Source organism: Alligator mississippiensis, chromosome 4, assembly GCF_030867095.1.
Source record: "Alligator mississippiensis isolate rAllMis1 chromosome 4, rAllMis1, whole genome shotgun sequence".
In the NCBI taxonomy this organism is placed as follows: domain Eukaryota; kingdom Metazoa; phylum Chordata; order Crocodylia; family Alligatoridae; genus Alligator; species Alligator mississippiensis.
In genome coordinates, this window is record NC_081827.1 from 24,465,448 (window position 1) to 24,485,567 (window position 20,120).

Below are 20,120 nucleotides of genomic sequence, written 5' to 3' on the forward strand. Positions count from 1 at the left end.
GCCGGAAGTCCCCGCCCCCGCTCCCTGCATCAACATGGCGGCGGCGGCGAGTGCTGGTTGCTTAGTGGCTCGACGGCTCTTCGGGGATTGGTCTCGTCGCCTTGTTTTTCGGGGATCGGCCTGTAGGAACCGGGTGAGTGACGGGCGCGCGATGCCGAGCCGCGGGCTGGGTCTGGCAACTGGCCTGGCTCCGAGTGCCGGACACCGGCTTGTAACGGGTTCGCGGAGCATGCTGGGATCTGTAGTGTAAGTGCTGCTGCAGCCGCGCTGTATGCTGGGGTCTGTAGTCTAAGTGTAGCCAGTGTCCCTGGGGCCGCGCTACATGCTGGGACTTGTAGTCACCACGCAGTCAGTGTGCTTAGGGCTGCGCTGCAATGCTGGGATCTGTAGTCAGTGCAGGTAGCAGGCGTGGGGCCGTGCTGCATGCTGGGAGCTGGGTGTGGAGGTTGGCCCTGTGGTCCTTGGGGAGCTGCTGAGGTTCTTCCTTTCATTTAAAATAGGTCTGGCAGAGGGGGCCGCATCCCCCTGGTTGCACACCTTAGTGCACTCCTAAGGCTTCAGACACTGGCGTCAGCGCTATTTTGACCATGAGAGGATTTAAAAGTACATCTCTCGCCTTGGTTATTTGGGTTTTGGGGAACTCTGAGCTTCTTTTGAAACCGTCTGATCTTGCAAAAAAGAACTTAAGATTCACTAGGTCAGAAAGAGCACGTCTGTGAATGATGCTAGTTTGGTGGTTACATCACACACCTGGGAAGGGGGAGACCTGAGTTTCAGGGACTGTTTAGGTATATTGTGCATAAAATAGCCCCTGGGCTAGCCTATAGCTAGGGTGACCACATGTCCTGGGTCGGCTGGGACAGTCCCAGATTTCAGGGGCTGTCTCAGCGTCCTGGCTGTTAGACAAAATTGGAGTAAAAATCCTGGATTGGTAGGAATCCATCTGCACATGCAGCTCTTGAGTTAGGAGCCATGCACGTAGGAGCGTGTTTGTGCCAATCCAGGTTTTTTGCTTCAATTTTCTTGGGGGAGCTCAGCTAATGGGTTGCTCCCTGGTCCAGACTGTGCTGGGTTGCAAGTGGAGTCGCTTGCCCAATAGAGTGGAGGGAGGGGTGTTCATGGGCAGCCGTGGGGTTGTGGGGGGTGTACCCGCATGTCCACTGGTGCCCCTCCTCCCTGGATTTCCTTACCGTGTCTTGGACTTCCCTCAAGTTATTATGGTCACCCTACCTGTAGCCAGTTAGAGCATACAACTAGGAGGAGGGAGTTATAGGTGTGAACCCCTCAATTTGAGGAGGATGTTAAACTTGGTGTTGGAAATCCTTAGGCGATTGCTATCATCTGTACACTTTTATTAAAAAAAGAAACAGCACCCTGTTGTTCTCCTCCTTTCTGAATGAGAGAGACCACTGCCACTGTGTCCTGTAGCGCTCAGTTCAGTAGGGCTGTAGTAGGTAGGATCAGTGGCTCTGAACATGCCTGCAGGCTTGAGCCACTGAGCGGTGATAAATGGTGAGCAGCTCAGACTCGTCAAGATGGAGACACATTTTACACTTGTGCATGCTAAAAACTAAGGGGGGTAAGGAACTCTCCTGTTCCTTCCCCATCAATCTCTAGTTCCAGGTCTAACTGAGACCTCTTTTTTTGACCCCTGAAAATAAAGTTTATTTGGACTGGAATTTCCTGCCTGAAAAGTAACTTTGCCAAATGAGGAACAGGGAAATAAAGACAAAAAGCTTATTGTAAGCATAAGAGATTAAAGTGCCTTTGGAGAAGGGCTAGCACACAAGGCTCTCCCCACAGAAAACGAGATTAAAGGCCTTGAAAGGAAAAATTAACTAGGGGACAGAGTAGCTATTTGTCTACTACAAAGATTAGTGCAAGTCAGTAGGATGTCAGAGACATCATGGGTGTCTCTGGGGTTAGATGGGGTTTTGAGTAGCCTGCTCCTGAGCACAGGTACCAAAATGCCACTTTAGCCCGACTTTAGGCATCCACATCCTTTTGTAGGTATGGGCTTAAGCAGCTTGCCAAGTTCATGGAGGATGCCTGTGGCAGAACTAGGACTTGAACAAGGGTCTCTAACCACTGATCTCACATTCTCTCCAGCTGGTTTTGTTAAGAAGGAAGCTGTCTGAAGTTTGATTTCAGTCCTCTTCACACCCTCAGCATGGGCACACAGTTGGGGCATCTCTGCTGTGTAGATTAGTGATCACCAAGTTAGTGCTAATTTTAAAAACCAGCAAGTACCTCATGCCTTTAGATTCAGGCAAACATTCCTGAGAAGCAGCAGAGGATAATACCTGTAGTTTGTAACTAATGGCTTTTCTTTACAGCCCATACATCTTGGGGTGAGCAGATTCAGAACGACTCAAGTAGCAACACAAGTAGTCTTAAATGTTCCTGAGACTAAGGTGTCTTCTCTGGAAAATGGCCTGCGAGTAGCTTCTGAAGATTCTGGCCTTTCGACATGCACAGTAGGTAACTGTTGTGAGTGAAATGTGTTTGTTGGTTTGTTTGTTTGTTTTCCTGATCATGAGCATCTATTTTAAATCAAGCTTGCTGTTTTCATTACAAGTAATAAGCACAAGGAGTAGCAATAACTTGTTAGTAACAAACATGTTTCAATGAGCAGTAGGGCCAGCATTTTCAGAAGTGACTAGTAATTTTTGGGTGCTCAGTGTCAGGTGCCTTTTAAGGGCTCTGAATTTCAAACATTAGATATTCATCATCTGAATATCTGGCTCCATTAAGCAAAAGTGATCACCCATAATCACTAGTCCCTTTTGAAAATTCCCTTACAGTCTTTTGTCCCAAGTTTTAGCTAATGAAAAATCAAGCAGAAACTTCACAGCTGTGTCTTATTAATGAGACTAATCTTTTGTTTTTAATGAGGTTGGACTTTGGATTGATGCTGGAAGCAGATATGAAAATGAAAAGAACAATGGAACAGCTCACTTTTTGGAGCATATGGCTTTCAAGGCAAGCATACTTTTTTATTCTTTAAGGATAGCGCTGGGAACTTTTTTAGTTTTTGAATATTCAAAATCACAAGTCAAAAGCAAACCTTTTAAATATGTCCCAGTTAAACGGAGGCTGAAATTCAAGCCTCAGTTGATCCATCCTGGCTCATTCCTGACATTGATATTCTTACATCCTACTGGCTTGCACTAATCTTTGTAGTAGACAAATAGCTACTCTGTCCCCTAGTTAATTTTTCCTTTCAAGGCTTTTAATCTGGTCTGCTGTGGGGAGAGCCTTGTGTGCTAGCCTTTTTCCAAAGGCACTTTAATCTCTTATGCTTACAATGAGCTTTTAGTCTTTATTTCCCTGTTCCTCATTTGGCAAAGTTACTTTGCAGGCAGGAAGATTCCAGAGTCCAAATAAACTTTCTTTATTTTCAGGGGTCGAAAAAGAGGTCTCAGTTAGACCTGGAACTAGAGATTGAAAACATGGGAGCTCATCTAAATGCCTACACATCCAGGGAACAAACTGTGTATTATGCAAAGGCTTTCTCAAAGGACTTGCCAAGAGGTAACAGCTTCTGTTCTGTCAAACTTCTGAAGGGAAATGCTTGAAAGAGTAACAGTCTGGAGGAGGAGAGCGGCAAAGAACAAAGTTCACTGATGAATCCATTGTTACTGTGGCTAACTTAATCCATTTCCCTCTAAATACACTGCAAAAAAGAAGTTCCTCTAACTACAACACCTTTTTCTCCTCTGAAAAAAGAAAGAACTTCCTTATTTTCTCTAAATATTTTTTTCTAGGGGTACACTAATAAAGATTTTTTTTAGGGATGCACTGATAGAGATTTTGGGGGCCAATACTGATAACTGATATTTAAGGAGGCATATTGGCTGATACCGACCCAATACCTGATACAACTGCCTCCAGGTGGTAAGTCTGTTGTAGTGGGAGGGAAGGGCAGATCAATGCCCCCACAGTGAGGGAGGGAGGGGGCAGGGACAGGTGCTGCCCAGGGGGCAGGAGCACAGGACAGAGACATGACTCATGGTGGGGGGCAGCTCCTGCTGCTGCTTGTACCCCGGAAGGGCAGGGGGGCATGTGGCCCCCGGATCTGCACAGGGTGGGCGGGCTGTACTTAGAACAGGCACCGGCAGGACTCAAAGGGGGCTGGAGCCACCCCAAATTTCGCTGCTGCTCTGCTTCCAGCCCTGTGCCACCAGGTGCAGCCTGGCTCCATGTCCCGCCTTTACCCGCACACTGGGAAGAGCTGAGACTGTTGGGAGGCTGGTGGCAGTGGCGCTGGGAGTGGAGCTGTGGCGAAATTTGGGGTGGCTGCAGCCCCCTCCCAGTGCCTGCTCTTAGCTCACCCCTGCTGAGAAGAGCCCCTGCAGCGCTGGAAGAGCCTGGGAGCGGGTGCCAGCGGTGCTGGGATGGGGCTGCAGCCACTCTACATTTCACTGCAGCATTGCTACCAGCGCCGCTACTGCTAGGTGTCCAGCGCAGTCTTGGTTCTTCTCAGCATGTGGGTGGAGGTGGCACATGGAGCCAGGCTGCACCTGGCGAAGAAGAATCATGGAGTGCTGGCTCCAGCCTCCCCACCCTGTGCAGATCTAGGGGGCAAACCCCCCCCGCCATGCCTCCATCCTGTGCCCTCGCCCCCTCCCTCCCTTACCATGGGGGCAGTGATTTACCGCCACAGCCCCTGCCTCAACTTATGTTGCTCATTTTGCAACTATAATCCATGTTGACAGTTTCTTGATACGACAAGCAATAGGAACCCTTCAAAGTCACCAAAGTTTTCCTAAAGCAAATATTACAGAATAAACTTGCCCAGTGTAAACATGGAAACTGACTTTCCATTTTCTTTTAGACCTTTCTTCCCATCAACATGTAAGCAATAATCTTGTCCTTCCTGTGCCAACAGTTCTGTCCACTTATTAAGAAGTTCAAGCTGCTTATTTGGTAGCCAGCAGTAGCAATCTTCCATGCTATTCTCTCTTTTTTTCCCCTCTTTTCAAATAGCTGTGGAGATTCTTGCTGACATCATACAGAACAGTACATTGGGGGAAGCAGAAATTGAACGGGAGCGAGGAGTTATTCTTCGAGAGATGCAGGAAGTTGAAACTAATTTGCAGGAAGTTGTGTTTGATTATCTTCATGCCACAGCCTATCAGAACACAGCATTGGGACGGACAATCTTAGGACCTACTGAAAATATCAAGTATGTCCAACTTTCATTACCCCTTTGCTTTAGTTGCATGGATATCTTCCTGAATTTGCATACAAGTGGAACTTCTGAATTGTAAGGGGGGTGGTTAAATTTAATTGAAACCACAATCTCCCCAGAATACCTTAAGCTTCAGTTAGCTGGGCTATCAGAGGGAAGGGGAGTTTACCAAGTGCAATTCATTTCTTCATTGTCTGCCTCCTTTCTTTTATATGATACCCTTGGCCCTATCACAGAATCGGAAATAGTCCTTCCAGTGAGGTGCTCAGTAATGTGCAATATAAACAAGGTTACATCACACCCCTAATTCAGATCTTTACCACTGTGAACAAAGAAACAGAGTGCAGTTAGAGGAGTCAAGTTCATGTAAAAGAAATGCTACAAGATCATAAATGGACCCTATCTCCAGTTGAACACTGACCTCAGTGAGAACAGGATTAGGCCCAGGGTTTTTGTGGGGAGGAAGAAAGAGCTTATGGGAGGGGATGGGTGTGAACTCCAGTTTGTTAGTAGCCCACCTCTACATTTGCTAGACTGTTGCTTCCCCAGTGGGCTGCCTCCCTGGAGAGAATTTAGAAATACCAGTGCTGTGCTGTTTATTGGGCTAGGAGACTGCAAGTGAGTACTGCAGTTACCAACCTCTTCCCAGCATGGAAAGCCAGCTCCCTAGTATCATCGGGGACTGTTGTAGTGTTATACTGGTCTACCGGGGTAGCCTCTGTGTTTTCCCTCTGATTTAATAAGCAATTCTGTCTGTAAGCCTAAACACTGGAGCCATTGCTTCTGTTTTTCTATACCACTTAAAATATAAAATTAGGGTTGAAAGGGACCTCAGGAGATCATCTAGTGCAATGCCCTGCTCAAAGCAGCACCATCCTCAAGTAGATCATTCCAGCCAGGGCTTTGTTGAGCTAGGCCTTACAAACCTCCAAGGATAGAGATTCCACCACCTCTCTAGGAAACTGTTCTAGTACTTTACCACCCTCCTAATAAGAGATTTTTTTTTTTTTTCCTAATACCCAACCTAAACTTCCCTTGCTGCAACTTGTGACTGTTGCTCCTTGTTCTGTCTTGCAGATCTATAAACCGTAATGACTTGGTGGAGTACATAACAACCCATTACAAAGGCCCCAGAATGGTGCTGGCTGCTGCCGGAGGTCTGTATGAGATGTGCACTGTGGCTAGCTTGGAAATAGGTTCACGAACAGTTTTGAGTTTTTTTGGAACAGAATGCAGATAAGATGCAAAAACTGGGTATATATCCCCTATTCAGTAGATGGTGAAAGTCTGTTGTTAGCCTGCAAAGTCATGAGCTTCTTATTGTGGACTTTTCCTCCAAAATCATAGATTCATAGATGTTAGGGTCGGAAGGGACCTCAATAGATCATCGAGTCCGACCCCCTGCATAAGCAGGAAACAGTGCTGGGTCTAGATGACCCCAGCTAGATACTCGTCTAACCTCCTCTTGAAGACCCCCAGGGTAGGGGAGAGCACCACCTCCCTTGGGAGCCCGTTCCACACCTTGGCCACTCGAACTGTGAAGAAGTTCTTCCTTATGTCCAATCTAAATCTGCTCTCTGCTAGCTTGTGGCCATTGTTTCTTGTAACCCGTGGGGGCGCCTTGGTGAATAAATACTCACCAATTCCCTTCTGTGCCCCCGTGATGAACTTATAGGCAGCCACAAGGTCGCCTCTCAACCTTCTCGTGCGGAGGCTGAAAAAGTCCAGTTTCTCTAGTCTCTCCTCGTAGGGCTTGGTCTGCAGGCCCTTGACCATACGAGTTGCCCTTCTCTGGACCCTCTCCAGGTTATCCGCATCCTTCTTGAAGTGTGGCGCCCAGAATTGCACGCAGTACTCCAACTGCGGTCTGACCAGCGCCCTATAGAGGGGAAGTATCACCTCCTTGGACCTATTTGTCATGCATCTGCTGATGCACGACAAAGTGCCATTGGCTTTTCTGATGGCTTCGTCACACTGCCGGCTCATGTTCATCTTGGAGTCCACTAGGACTCCAAGATCCCTTTCCACCTCTGTGCCACCCAGCAGGTCATTCCCTAGGCTGTAGGTGTGCTGGACATTTTTCCTCCCTAGGTGCAGCACTTTGCATTTCTCCTTGTTGAACTGCATCCTGTTGTTTTCTGCCCACTTGTCCAACCTATCCAGGTCTGCCTGCAGCTGTTCCCTGCCCTCCGGGTGTCCACTTCTCCCCATAGCTTTGTGTCATCTGCAAACTTGGACAGAGTACATTTGACTCCCTCGTCCAAGTCGCTGATGAAGACATTAAAGAGTATCGGTCCAAGGACCGAGCCCTGCGGGACCCCACTGCCCACACCCTTCCAAGTCGAGACCGACCCATCTACCACGACTCTTTGGGTGCGACCCTCTAGCCAATTTGCCACCCACCGGACTGTGCAGTCATCCACATCACAGCCTCTTAACTTGTTCACCAGTATGGGGTGGGATACCATATCGAAGGCCTTCCTGAAGTCAGTGGGATCCATCTCAGGACTGCCCAAAAAAGAAGCCTTGTCCAGTTCTTCCTCTCCTGAGAGGATCCTTGAAGCCAGTCCCAACGTGGCTTCACAAGGGATAAGTCTCTGGCTTTGAGACCCTGCCTCTTTTTCACCCCTGGCTTTTCCAGTGATCCATAGTGCTCCCACGTCAAAGCACTCCTTTTTCATCAGCTTTTGGGAAGGGGTGTGTGTTTTATTTTTCAAAAGAGGTGGTAAAAATGCCGATGTTCCAGATACCACAGCGGACTGCTTGGCTCCAGACAAATGCTGTAGTTTTCTTGGTCCTCATTCAGACTCTTGTTTAGTCTTCACTCTGTCCTTACCGAGACTACCCTTTTTCTCTAACTCTGTCATCCCTGAGACATGGTTTTTTCACCCTGGCATTCTCTGAGTGTCACCCTTTCTTTTCAGGGCCAGTCACACTTGGAACAAAAGAGTTACTAAACTATAGGATTAACACCCAATAAAACAAAACACAGAGTTATAGGGAACCAATCAGAGAGTAGTCTCTGCAGCCTGCTATCAAGCCCAGGCTGCCATTTGCCACTGGGGTGAAAAGAGTATATAGGTGTCCTTCTTAAAACTATTTACATCAATACCTGCTCATGCTGAGCATCCAAAAGTGTTACCCTCAAGAACTGCAGGCTAGAATTCGTCCCATTTAGCCTCACTTGTCATGCTTCTATGGTGGCATTTTATGCACCATTGTCCTGCTCATCTATTTGATCTTTCCCCTAGTAATTTTCCAGGGAAATCCTTAAATCTATATTTGAGAGAGATGTGGGAGAGGTAGGCACTTCTCAGTGTGCAGCAAGTGAACAGCTGAGCAAGTAATGAAGGGATTAGGAGTTCAAAGGGGGATAAGGAGAGTAGTAAAACTGAGCAGAGCTGAAAATGAGTTGAGATGATGTGTGGCCTTGAGGTTAAGACCATGTAGCCTTGGTGCAATGTCAGATAGGAAACAGTTGAAGAAGATTGAGGAGAAAGGTGATAAGGATAATGGGAAGGAGTGGGGAGGAGTTGGGAGAAGGGGGAATCCAGAATGTGCAGCATTCAATACGTGAGAGACCCCGGGGTTATGATGAATCATTATAAATTGGCATCTTGGTTGAAGCCTTTTAATTACAGCACAGTTAAATGATCTGTTCAGAGGCATCTTTTTAAAACCAGTGTGTGTGCAATTCCTTTGTTCAGGAGTCTCTCATGATGACTTGCTTGACTTGGCAAAGGATCATTTTGGTAATTTACCATCTACTGAGGAAGGAGCGCCGGCATTGCCCCCCTGCAGATTCACAGGTAGTGAGGTAAGCCATGAGTTTGCTTCTTTAGGTTAATTGCATCCCCAGCCAACTGACACTGCAACATTAATATATGCTGTCTGGTCACACAAACTTCATGCTCAGCTTTCACAACAGCTGAGTATGACTTGCTCCTGTTGAAGTTAATGGGAACTCTTTGTGCTCTCATCACCTTTTGGAGGTGGAGGTGTTTGCTCTTGGTTGGAGGGAGGTTGTTTAAAGGTTACAGGAAATTAAGGAACTTAAAACACCTGGGTTGTGCTCCCTGTTCTGTCTGGATCCTGCAAATTTACATAATCCTTCTGTGTGTTCTTTTATCTACTTGTAAAACCACTTACAAACAGTAAAGCCCAACAGCATGGATAAACAGAACATTATACAATGCATTGACATCGTTCAGGCAGGAATTCCAGCTCAAGGTACCGTTGGATAAAGTTGTACCTTCTTTCAGGCTGGATGCTATACCTTTGTGCGTGCTTTACACTAGAGATTTATTTGAAATCCCTGCTTCCCTAATCTAATTTGTGTACCATGACATGCATCACGCTACTGGACATGCATCGTGTTACTGTTACTGCAGTAGCTGGGGTTACGTTCTTATGATCCTTCAACAGATTCGTATAAGAGACAACAAGATGCCTTTGGCGTATATTGCAATAGCTGTTGAAGCAGCTGGCTGGACTCACCCAGATACCATTCCTCTGATGGTAGCAAATACCCTGATAGGCAACTGGGATCGTTCTTTCGGAGGAGGCGTGGTGAGTGGACAAGGGTTAATCATATCTGAGAGATTTAATTTATTTGGGTACTTCTCAGCATCAGTACAGTTCCCACATCCCAACTGCCATGACGGAACTGGTTCAGCTGATTATTTCGAGGGGCATATTAACAAATCTGACTTCAGCCAAAGATCTGCAAGCACATTCTGGTATCATGTGGGAAATGGATCCAGATGCATGTCAGGGAAAAACACGCACTGAATCATCAAATTGACTAGCTCTTATGCAGCCTAGCAACTCTGAGTGGAAACCAGTGGTAAACAAAATGGTTCAGAGCCGTATGTAATGAAAATCTGCAGGCCTCTGTGGTTCTTCTCTTACTTGGAGCTTGGTAGGTCCTTGGTTAAAGCACTGGCGCAGGTTTAGAGTGTTGTTTGGAAGCATGAGAGAAGAGCAGAAGGAACTTGGCTGCCCAGGACAAAAGCTTAACTTGGTCACAGTGTTGTTGCTTGTGGGAGAAGCCACCTGTTTGGTTACACCTGAAATAGCATTAATGAGTCAGTGCAGGTGTTGAGTGTGTGTGGTTGGTTTTTAATCCTAAAATGCATTCTTTTGTTTTAACAGAATTTATCCAGCAAACTTGCCCAGATCACCTGTCATGGCAACTTGTGTCATAGTTTCCAGTCCTTCAACACCTGTTACACTGATACTGGATTGTGGGGGCTCTATATGGTTTGTGAACCATCCACTATCCAGGACATGATGCATTTTGTTCAGAGAGAATGGTAAGACTATAACCACTTTCTTAAAATAGCTTGTTTTACGTTCAGGGATGTCCATTTGAAAGTCACCACCTTCTGAAGCCAGTAAGTGGTCTGTCTGCATGGGCTCAGGTTTGTCAAGAGCAAATGGATCAAGTTCCTACCTTTTTATAAAGTTGTTTCTTCCCACAAGGCCAGTTTCCTTACTTCACAATGGGCGCATCTACATGAGACGTTAACTGTGCAGTAGTCTAACAGTACTATGCAATAGCATGTTGCAGTACAAACAGTGCCAATACACTACGCAGTGTTATTAGCCTACTGCACAGTATTGTCACTAAAAGCTTGCGCCTGCAGTACTGCGCAATAACCATGAATTTAGTACTTGATTATACAAGTACTAATCCTAGTGCACACTAATTACAACACATTAATGAACGCGGAGGCACACCCAGCGAGTTGCATCTTACCCTGCAAGTAGCTATAGTGAAAGCAACAGAATCACTTGTAAGAAGTAATCCTCAGAAAGCTGAGTAGTGCAGTCTAGCCCAGGATGGCAGTAAACTACCCTTTGATTTACAAATTTAAGCTTTTTGGCAGGAGGAGGGTTACTTGATGCTGAGTAAGACATGCTAAGAAAGGTCTGTTCCACATTTAACTCTAAGCAATAGATTATATGCATCTCGACTGCGCACAATAATTATATAAAGCTGAGTTTAGCTTTGTAGAGAATGCCTGATAATTAGTTGTCTACACCGTCACTTGCTTGTGCATCTATCTACCTGGCAAACCAGCAACTGTTTATGAAAATATAATAATTATACAAGCAAAATGTAATTAAGCAAGAATTTTTCTGAAACTTTAGGCTGTAAATTATACCGATTACTGGCTTGTCAATCTGATGAAAACTTGTGGCACGCTCTAGTTGTCAGTTGCATAGATTCTCCCTTGTCCCTAGTGTAGTCTCATGATGTGTGTGGTAAATCACTAAAGCTAAAATCTAAAGTATGACTTTACTTGCCTGCTTAATGGAATTTGGTGCAAGGGAAAAAGGAGCAGGCTTTTTTTCCTGTGTCCAGCTAGTGCTATGCAGGCCATTGTTTTGGGAACCTTTTAATCTGATGTTTTCCTTTGCCTTTCCTGTGAGCTTTGTGTTGTGTACCCTTCACCAATGGGTACCTGTTCAAATACAGCTGTGTTTTGTGGAGCTTAATTTCTAATAGCTCTTGTCATTAGGAAGTTGTCCTGAGGCTCAGCCTTACCTTTTTATTCTTTTAACTTTTTGGCTTTTTTCAAAATCAATTTTGTATTTCAGGGAAAAGCATATCCTAATTCTCTGCCCTCCATACATGGACTGTTCCAAGATAAGGGATGATTTTTGTTTGCCTCTACGCTGTAGGTGTTCCCCACTTCTAGTAACTTAGTTTAATTTAAGCAAACTAGAAGAGCACTGACTCAAACTGTCTTTCAGGATACGACTTTGCACAAGCGTTACTGAAAGTGAGGTAGCTCGAGCCAAGAACCTTCTTAAAACAAATATGCTGCTACAGCTAGATGGTAAGGTGTATACTGTTATTTTTTTTTAAGTTCTAATTCTTTTCTTATGTTGATAATTAGAGGATTTTTCCTGTACTAGGATCCACTCCAATCTGTGAGGACATTGGACGACAGATGTTGTGTTACAATCGCAGAATTCCAATTCCTGAACTTGAAGCAAGAATTGAAGTAAGCAGTAAACCTGTTTTATTTTCAAAATGAAATGTATTAATATTTCAGCTTCACTGTAGTGAGATGACACTTGTGTCAGTTTTAGCCTTCTAGAAAGACTCATCCACCTGATTAATTACAGCTCTGGAACTACTTTGATACGTAATTAATTTGAGTGCTTGCTTTTAATATGTTTTTTTTAGATAGGACTGGTGATAATTTCTCTCTCTCTCTCTCTTTAAAAAAAAAAACAACAAAAAACCTTTTAGGCTATTGATGCTCAGGTCATACGAGAAATTTGCACAAAGTACATTTACGAGAAGCGCCCTGCCATTGCGGCTGTAGGTAAGTTTGTTTTCCTTTTTAACTTCCTGACCTCTCTAAGGAATACAATGAATGAATACTGTGACCGACTCTTCTTTTTAATTTCTAGGTCCAATTGAACAGCTCCCCGATTATAACAAAATCTGTAGTGGCATGTACTGGCTTCGTGCTTAGGAACATTTTGGGATAAAAGTTTCCAAAAGCAGTTCTTTATGAAGACAAAGTAGAGATGGTGTCACAAGGCTGGTAGATGGATAAGTTTGGACTGCTTTCTTCAGACAAATGAGCCAAAAAGGCAGTCACGAAGTATAAGGAAACAATTATAATTTCAAGCTTCTAGATGCTACTTTAAAAAAAAAAAATTTGGGGGTATTGTTGACTGTTTTGGTTCATGTAACTGGACAAACAAGTCTGACCAGAGGTTAAGAACAGATTTTGGAAAATTATACATGAGTGCCACCACACTTACTCCCTTATAAGCATAATAACCACGGTAAAGAATGAAAACATGTACAGTATTTGCATTTTTATTATAAAACAGAAAACAAAGATTGTCAGTAAGAGTCATTTCTTGGCTTTAGTAGCATTCAACACTTGTTCTTGGGCTGCTTTCTTTGCTTTAACCATTTCAACAAGTTCCTGAGGGTAAAAGGAGAAGAAAAAGTTCAATTTGCACATTCTGACAACTAATCTTTACATAAAAATGTATTTTGTCACACCTACATTTTTCTAACAAGTTATGCTAAGAATTCAGAGCTATGGATATGCTGCGTGTCCAACTTTAAGGTATGATTTAACCTTTATTCACATCTGTGATGTTAGCAGGACACAAAATGCAATATCTTTGTCCCTTTCTCTAACTTCCTACCTTCACCAGTACTATTAACTTACGTTTAAAAGGATGACTAGAATGCATGTTTTTCCTGACCAGGGTGAATGTGATTTAAATCGAATTGATTTACATCACTGGGCAGGAAGCCAGTGGGTAGAGTGGTTTTCTTTAATCTTTACTAATCTATAGAGAAGCTTCTGGGAACCCCCTAAGAATGAGACCCTACTATAGTCGCTTACCACTATATCAGCAGAGTACATCAGGAGCCTGGTTAACAACTGTTCACTAGGGCACCCCTGGGGAAGACTAGGACTAATGGATACAACTCCTTCACAGTCAGGGTGTCCAGACTGTGGAATAAACTCCCTCCGTAAGTGGTGCAGTCACCTACCCTGGAGGTTTGCAAGAGAAGACTGGACAGTCACCCCACAGGGGTCACTTGACCCCAGTTGTCTTCCTGCCTAGAGCAGGGGGCCTGGACCCACCCGATTTGCAAGGTGCCTTCCAGCCCCTAACAATCTATGTAACTTATTCCTATTTCTCTACTGATGCTGACCACACTAACATTTTAGAGGCATTACTTCTGATTTAGATATATCCTTGTTGCTACTTCTGCTGTCTGACTTTTCTGAGCTTTTTCATGAATTACCAATGCTGAACCTGTAGGTCACAGTACTTAAAGCCAGTTAGCACCTTGCAGCGTTATCACGCAATTATAGGAACGCAGGATATCTTACCTTATATCGCTTCATGCAGTCTTTTTTTGACCGACCTGGGACAGCAGCTGCTATTTTCTCCCACCTTTCAGGGGTATTTACTGGATATGTCTTCAGAGCTTGTTCTAAAAGTTTTTGTTCTTCTGTAGTCCAAGGGGATGAATCTGTAACTGGTCCTGTTTGAGGAAAAAGGGATTCCTGGCTTAGTAGGTTTTTTTCAAGTATGAGACTTCTTTTGTGATGAGACTAGTGTTAAAATGATTTCTATAGATGTGTACTACTAAAGTTCCTGGAGCAAAGGTGTCTAAACTCCTTTTCATTTCAAGAAAGAAATACTTAAAACGTTCCAAACAAAGGCTTGGACCCTTCCCTGCCAAAGATGATCTTGGGTGAAAGATTCTGGGGCTCAGAGCCAAGCTGGGAGGAGTTGTTATGTCTCTGTTTCTGTGGTGGATCCCATGCATCTTTAGCTACAGCTATTAGCTATGGCTGCTGTCCCAGGGGGAAAGCACGCTCTACAAAAAACCTAATTTGCCATGCGTGGAAGGCCAACATGTGCTGGAAACCTGTTAAGGCCATCCAAATTCAGAACTTGGGCTACAGTCTTTTACCAAACTAAGCTACAAAGAAGAGTACTCTGGAGGGCTGAAAATATTTCTCTTTCATCCTTACCCTCAAACCGCTCTGAAGGTGCAGCATTGTCCAGCTGAGGCACTGCTCCATGGTCCTTTTTAAACTTATCAAAAGCCTTCTTGTTTATGTCATCCTTCTGATGAGGGTCTGAGGGTAACAGAGATGTATTTAGTTGGCAGAATTACCACAAAGCAAAGTTTAACATTCAGTAGTGTATACAGCTCATAACAGAAACAGTCATATCTACTGAGCACAACTCTACTAATCCATTTTATTTCAAACCTTAGTATGAGGCTGATAGGTGAAGCCTCTGTGATCTTTATGCATATTAGGTTCCATTTTTGAATTTTTTTTAGTTCTGTTATAGGTTTATACAGCTCTATCAGAATACCTTCAAGGGAGTTGGGGTCTGGTCCTGAAGCCCTTACACAAAGCTGAGTGGAGTTATTCCCATAAGGGAGGTCTTTAAACATTTCATGTCTTTACTGAAAAAGTGTTACCCAGATGGTCTACATGGCTAAGCAGTTCATCAGGAATACTGTGAAATAGTAGGACTCTCATGCCAATATACCAGTAAATTCTCAAGGTAAAGTGACTGAGAAACTCTTAATCTCTACTGCAAAATGGAGCTGGAGGAAAATAATAGTTGGAAGGAAACTTAACAGATGAATGAATTATCAGGCATTGGCATCTCTGTGGTAACTCTCATGTGTCTGCTCCTAGCTGAGTGAAAACTAAACCAGGGTAGCTTACCCGACTCAGTTATCTTTCACTTCCAATGGTGTAGTAATGGCTGATATGATAAAGTCCATTCTCCTCTTATCTTGGAATAACTCATTAACTACACCCCTAGCGATTTACTAGAGTAAATATTCTCAGTGTGACTGGTGTACAGGGTAACATCAGGGCAACTTCCAGCAACAGAAATACCATGAAGTCTTGCACTGAACTGCATCCGCACTTTGCAGCAGTGCAGCTGTTTCATAAGATATGAAATAAGATCTCTATCTTTCTGCTCAGGAGGCATGTGTTTGCTAACACTAATGTTCTCTTCCTTTCTTGGAGATGGAACCAACTTGGGAACAGACAACAAATGGTGTTTTTGAAAGGAAAGTTAAAGTTATTACATAAACGCAAAAGTACACAGATCATCTCACAAAGATAATAAAGATACCAAGTTTCTGGAGGCTCTTTGCTTTATTGATGACATCTTTTGCTGTGCGTTTTATTCCAGTAGTAGAGTGCAAGTTCATATAATTGGCAATAACTTCCCACCTACATGAAGATGGGAGGTGGGTGGGGAGGGACAAAGAGATGAGAAAAAACTTTAAATAATGCAGAGTATATATTACAGTGTTAAAAATTAATCTCTTAAATACTCTTCAGACAAGCTCAAGTAAATACATTCAGAAGTAGGTCTAACCCTGGGCACTCGGTGCTGTGGAAGCAGTCCACTGTATTTAAGTAGTGAATAGTATACCAGGTATTCACAGCACAATGCTCTGTAATGCAAAATGTTCACAGTGAGTTTACATAGGCTGGGGGTTGAGGTGCTTCTCAGAGAAGGGAGATGCTGGTTTGAATCCCTTTAGGCAGAGTAGAGAGGTGAGCCAAGGCCTCCAGCATCCTCTGAGAGCTCATTTATTGGCCAGGAGAAGAAGTCCCAGCATTTAAATAATAGTAAAAGAAAAAAAAAAAGCTCGTTAAGAGAAGGACTTAGATGCTGACCTTCAATGGAGGATTCTGGGCTATGAATACTGAATGGAGGGAAATGCCTCCCTGTAACCTACAGCATAGTGACTAAAACCTGGAGGGGGCAGTAATGGAAAAAAAAACCAAATCCTCAGGATTTTAACTGGCTAGTTTGGTAGCTCAGACCCTACTGTGGCTATTGTATGGGAAGCCCAAACTTCTAATTTGGGGCTTTGGATTCTGTGACAGGATGGGCGGGGGGAGGAGCAGTTATTTGAATCCCTTTGTGAATCTCGGCTTTAATAGCTAAGATCTCTACCTTGCACTGATCTCCACATAGACATGTCCGCTGAAGAATCTAGACCTAAGCCTGGGATAGCACTGGCCAAGGCCTCTAAACCCAATTGTTGTCCCAGGCAAAGTGATACCAGAGTCTGAATTAAAATTAGACTCAACAGCCAACATGAAGGGACGTCAGTGGGCAAAAATAATAAAGGAGCATTTATGAGAAATGAAGCGAGTTGGCCTTTTCTGTTTTAGTTAATGGAAAATTCTTGTGTAATCCTTTAATACATTTAATATGCAGAAAAGGAGACCAAGTACCTTGAATTTGTCCCAGCTGGGAAGAGGTTCACAGCTTTAATCAGTAACTGCAAGTCGTCTTCTGACCAGTTTTTACTCCCCCCTCCACCGCTGCTCGTTGACCTCTCTGAACTCTTTGATGCCTGGCGTATGCGAGCCTCTGCCTCTTCTTTCTCTTGCCTTATCTGCTCATTTACTTCTTCTATCTGCATGAATGGAAACGTGCATCTATTAATTTTAATATGTCCTTGGCACAAACCACAACAAATGCCCCCTCTAACTCTTCAGCTGCTGGAACTGCTTTCAGGCCTTCAACTTTGTTTAGTTTCTTTAGTCTCTGCATTACATTTGGCACAACACAACCCTTCTGTTCTGTGACTTCCCCAGCAAGGCACCAACATAAGGGCAATGCAGTTATGCTCACAGGCATCACAAAACACCAGTGGATGCACAGGCAGTGTGAACTCATGATATTTAACTGATACTGTCAATTAGTGTTTTACCTTATGGGGAGGCCTAGACTGACTGCTCACACTTGGAGCTAGATCCACAAAAGGACTCAGGAACCTGGAATGACAGTTAGGGGCAGTAAGATGCCTACATCCAAAACACAAATCTTCAAAACCCCTACTCAGCTGCTGCCTTAATTCAAGAGGAGCTGTAAGTTCCCATGGGCCTAATTTCTGCCACCAAAATTCCCCAGGCATCTCTGGGCATGACTAATTCTTGTGAGCAGTCTTTCTAGCTTAGGTACAAGCAGTCAACCTGCAGCAACATAGGCATCAGCTGCTAAATGCTTATCCAGGATCCAGATAGGCTTACAGAAGAAGCTAACTTGGGCATGTCCATACCACATCTGTACAGCATAGACCTTTGTGAGATGTCTGTATCTGGGTACACCTTAAACCAGGGGCAGGCAATTATAGCCATTTACCAAGTTTTGCGGAGCAGTTGAGGGGTGGGTGGTCAGGAGGACACCAACTGATCCTGTGGGGCTTACTGGCCACCGCCAGTAGCCTGAGAAAGGAAACCTGTGCCCTGTGCCATTCTGCTCTGCCACAGTAAGGGCTGGGCTGGACCATACAGACTCTTCCACTCCCAGCTTCCTGTTGGTGCTGTGCAGTCCTGGCACTATGGCAGATGGGCAGGAGGGGGTGCAGTGCAACGTGCCAAGTAGCCTGTCCTGCCCGCTGCAATGAGCTGCTGCCACCACACTACACCAGGATAGGTAGGGACAGCAGCCCCAGGCCAAGCCCTACTTTGGCTGGCATGGACTCACCTCCTCAGGCTTTTGGCAGTGTCCAGCAGGCAGGACAGGATCAGTAGGTAGGCCATATTTTGCCCACCCCAGCCTTAGTGTTGAGTAGGTAGGTGCCTATGTCCCGTAGGCAAGATTCATAAACTAAATGATGCTCTATCTTGCCTGCAGCTCCCTACAGGATTGTGCCTTGCAAGACATAACTGCAAGGAGGGAGTGACTGCGTGATTCATTTTCTCAATAGTCCAGTGGTTAGACCACTTACCCAAACAGTGGGAGACTGTAGTTCAAATCCTTCCTCTGGCTGAGAGGACTTGAACCAACAAATCTCACATCCTGCAGCCTTAGACACCAAGTTATAGGGCAGTGGCTCTCAACCTTTTTACATTCAAGGCACCAAATGTGTTCAAATGCCAGCTTATTTTTCTGTAGTCAAAAAACAAGTGAAAACTAACAGAATGATTCTTCTGTTGCAAAGACCTCAGAAAGACCCCCAACAGGTCAGTACATTTTTAACACCACAAATTCCTACTTGAAATCTCTTGTTTGTCTTGTGAATCATGTCTGCACACCAAAGAGTGCTAACACTGTGCAGCACCCTGGAAAGGATTCTAGGGCACCCCAGGGGCCATGACTCCTTGATTGAGAATCACTGTTATAGGGTATTTTGGGGTGCAACTTCTTTAACCCCTGTCTCAGCCAACTCTTTACAGTGCAGTGGTTAGGACACTCACCTTGGGATGGGCAAGAGGGGGAAGATTTGGGCTTCTGTCCCTGTCCTAAGAAGTACTTAATATCAAATAAAAATGTCTGGGCCACAGAGCTGTTCTCTCAGACTGAATGCTTGCTTATGCTATAAAAGTTGAACCACTTCAACAGCAGAAATGGAGCCCCCATAGCCTTGTTGTTAGTCCGCTACTAGGAGGCACAAGGTGGGGGCTTAAGCTTCCTCAGGCAAAGGCACCAACCAGTACATACTGGCCTTCCACATCCTGGGTAAGTGCTGCCTGGTTTCTGGATGAAGGGAGATGGCGATAGCACCACCTTGCATGTTTTGTGAGAAAGGGATGGTGCAAATACCCCCCTAATAGATGGCTGCGAATCCAAACCAAACAACAGGAAGCATCTTACTCTAAAACAGATGGGGTTTAAACCACACCCTCCTACTCAGCATTTCCTGCTGTCTGGCTTAGGCATTTTCCTGCACACCTTCTGGGCTTTTGTGAATCCCATTCCTAAGCACCAATTTCCCCAGGCCTCAAATAAGGAGCTGAGGCACCTCACTTGAGATGGGATTCTGCCAAGCAGCTAGGTGATTAAAAGTTGTGGCCTTAAAGTCCTTTTGTGGATCCACCTCAGTCATTGGCCCCAGGTGCTAGATTTTCCTTGCATAATAGAACAAACACAGACAGGGTGTTTTTTCACCGACTAATTTATTCTTGCTGGGGGAATATGAACTTCCTTATCTATTTATGGCATATTGTACCAGATACTGTGACATTTACATATTATGCATCATCTGATTATTATGCATAAACTTTTGCTCTGCTGGTAGCACAAAGTTAAAATAAACCTGAACTATGCTCTTTATTATTAGAAGTAGCTACCAGATCTATCTGGTTTGGAGCAATGAGATTCAGGTCAAGAACTAGTCATACCATGCTAAAAATAACCTAAGCTAAGATGCATATCTTACAGCAACATTCACTTGTTAAGATGTTCTCATTCAGTCAAGTGAGCACCATTAATCTTTATTACTTTGGTTGGACACCATATATAATTACCTGTTTAACTACAGCCGCCTTTCCTCCTTCCCTTGTCGTGGATGTAAGTGCTTCATTCAAGTATTGCAGACTAAAAATAAATTATTAAGTTACATTGGAGATCTATT

General features: G+C 44.4%; 2 protein-coding genes across 4 annotated transcripts in view; one reads left to right on the forward strand and one right to left on the reverse strand.

Moving 5' to 3' along the window:
* On the forward strand, positions 1 to 13,073 carry PMPCB (peptidase, mitochondrial processing subunit beta). Its single transcript, XM_006261262.3, has 13 exons — positions 1 to 133; positions 2,337 to 2,477; positions 2,896 to 2,982; positions 3,405 to 3,534; positions 4,990 to 5,188; positions 6,272 to 6,351; positions 8,902 to 9,011; positions 9,620 to 9,763; positions 10,349 to 10,509; positions 11,957 to 12,042; positions 12,122 to 12,210; positions 12,462 to 12,537; positions 12,626 to 13,073. Exons 1-13 carry the CDS (start codon positions 35 to 37, stop codon positions 12,688 to 12,690), a joined length of 1,467 nt encoding a protein of 488 aa, XP_006261324.1. The 5' UTR covers positions 1 to 34; the 3' UTR covers positions 12,691 to 13,073.
* DNAJC2 (DnaJ heat shock protein family (Hsp40) member C2) overlaps positions 13,028 to 20,120 on the reverse strand; it is a 21,353-nt gene continuing 14,260 nt past the window's right edge. For 2 of the 3 annotated variants that reach the window (XM_059725846.1, XM_019487483.2), the window contains exons 12-19: positions 20,014 to 20,083; positions 18,495 to 18,655; positions 17,475 to 17,538; positions 16,993 to 17,177; positions 15,872 to 15,972; positions 14,737 to 14,844; positions 14,086 to 14,240; positions 13,028 to 13,155 (exon numbers count right to left, since the gene is read on the reverse strand). In XM_059725846.1, coding sequence (XP_059581829.1) covers positions 13,081 to 13,155; positions 14,086 to 14,240; positions 14,737 to 14,844; positions 15,872 to 15,972; positions 16,993 to 17,177; positions 17,475 to 17,538; positions 18,495 to 18,655; positions 20,014 to 20,083 — 919 coding nt within the window. In that variant the 3' untranslated portion in view covers positions 13,028 to 13,080. The remainder of the gene's footprint in view (positions 13,156 to 14,085; positions 14,241 to 14,736; positions 14,845 to 15,871; positions 15,973 to 16,992; positions 17,178 to 17,474; positions 17,539 to 18,494; positions 18,656 to 20,013; positions 20,084 to 20,120) is intronic. The other variant, XM_006261260.4, reaches the window with a different exon arrangement.

Bases quoted from the DNA above. Each gene is read 5' to 3' on its own strand.
- PMPCB (XM_006261262.3), top strand. From the start codon at position 35: ATGGCGGCGGCGGCGAGTGCTGGTTGCTTAGTGGCTCGACGGCTCTTC. The intron at 12,043-12,121 runs GTAAGGTGTATA...TTCCTGTACTAG, and splicing joins TATGCTGCTACAGCTAGATG to GATCCACTCCAATCTGTGAG. The intron at 12,211-12,461 runs GTAAGCAGTAAA...AAAACCTTTTAG, and splicing joins AACTTGAAGCAAGAATTGAA to GCTATTGATGCTCAGGTCAT.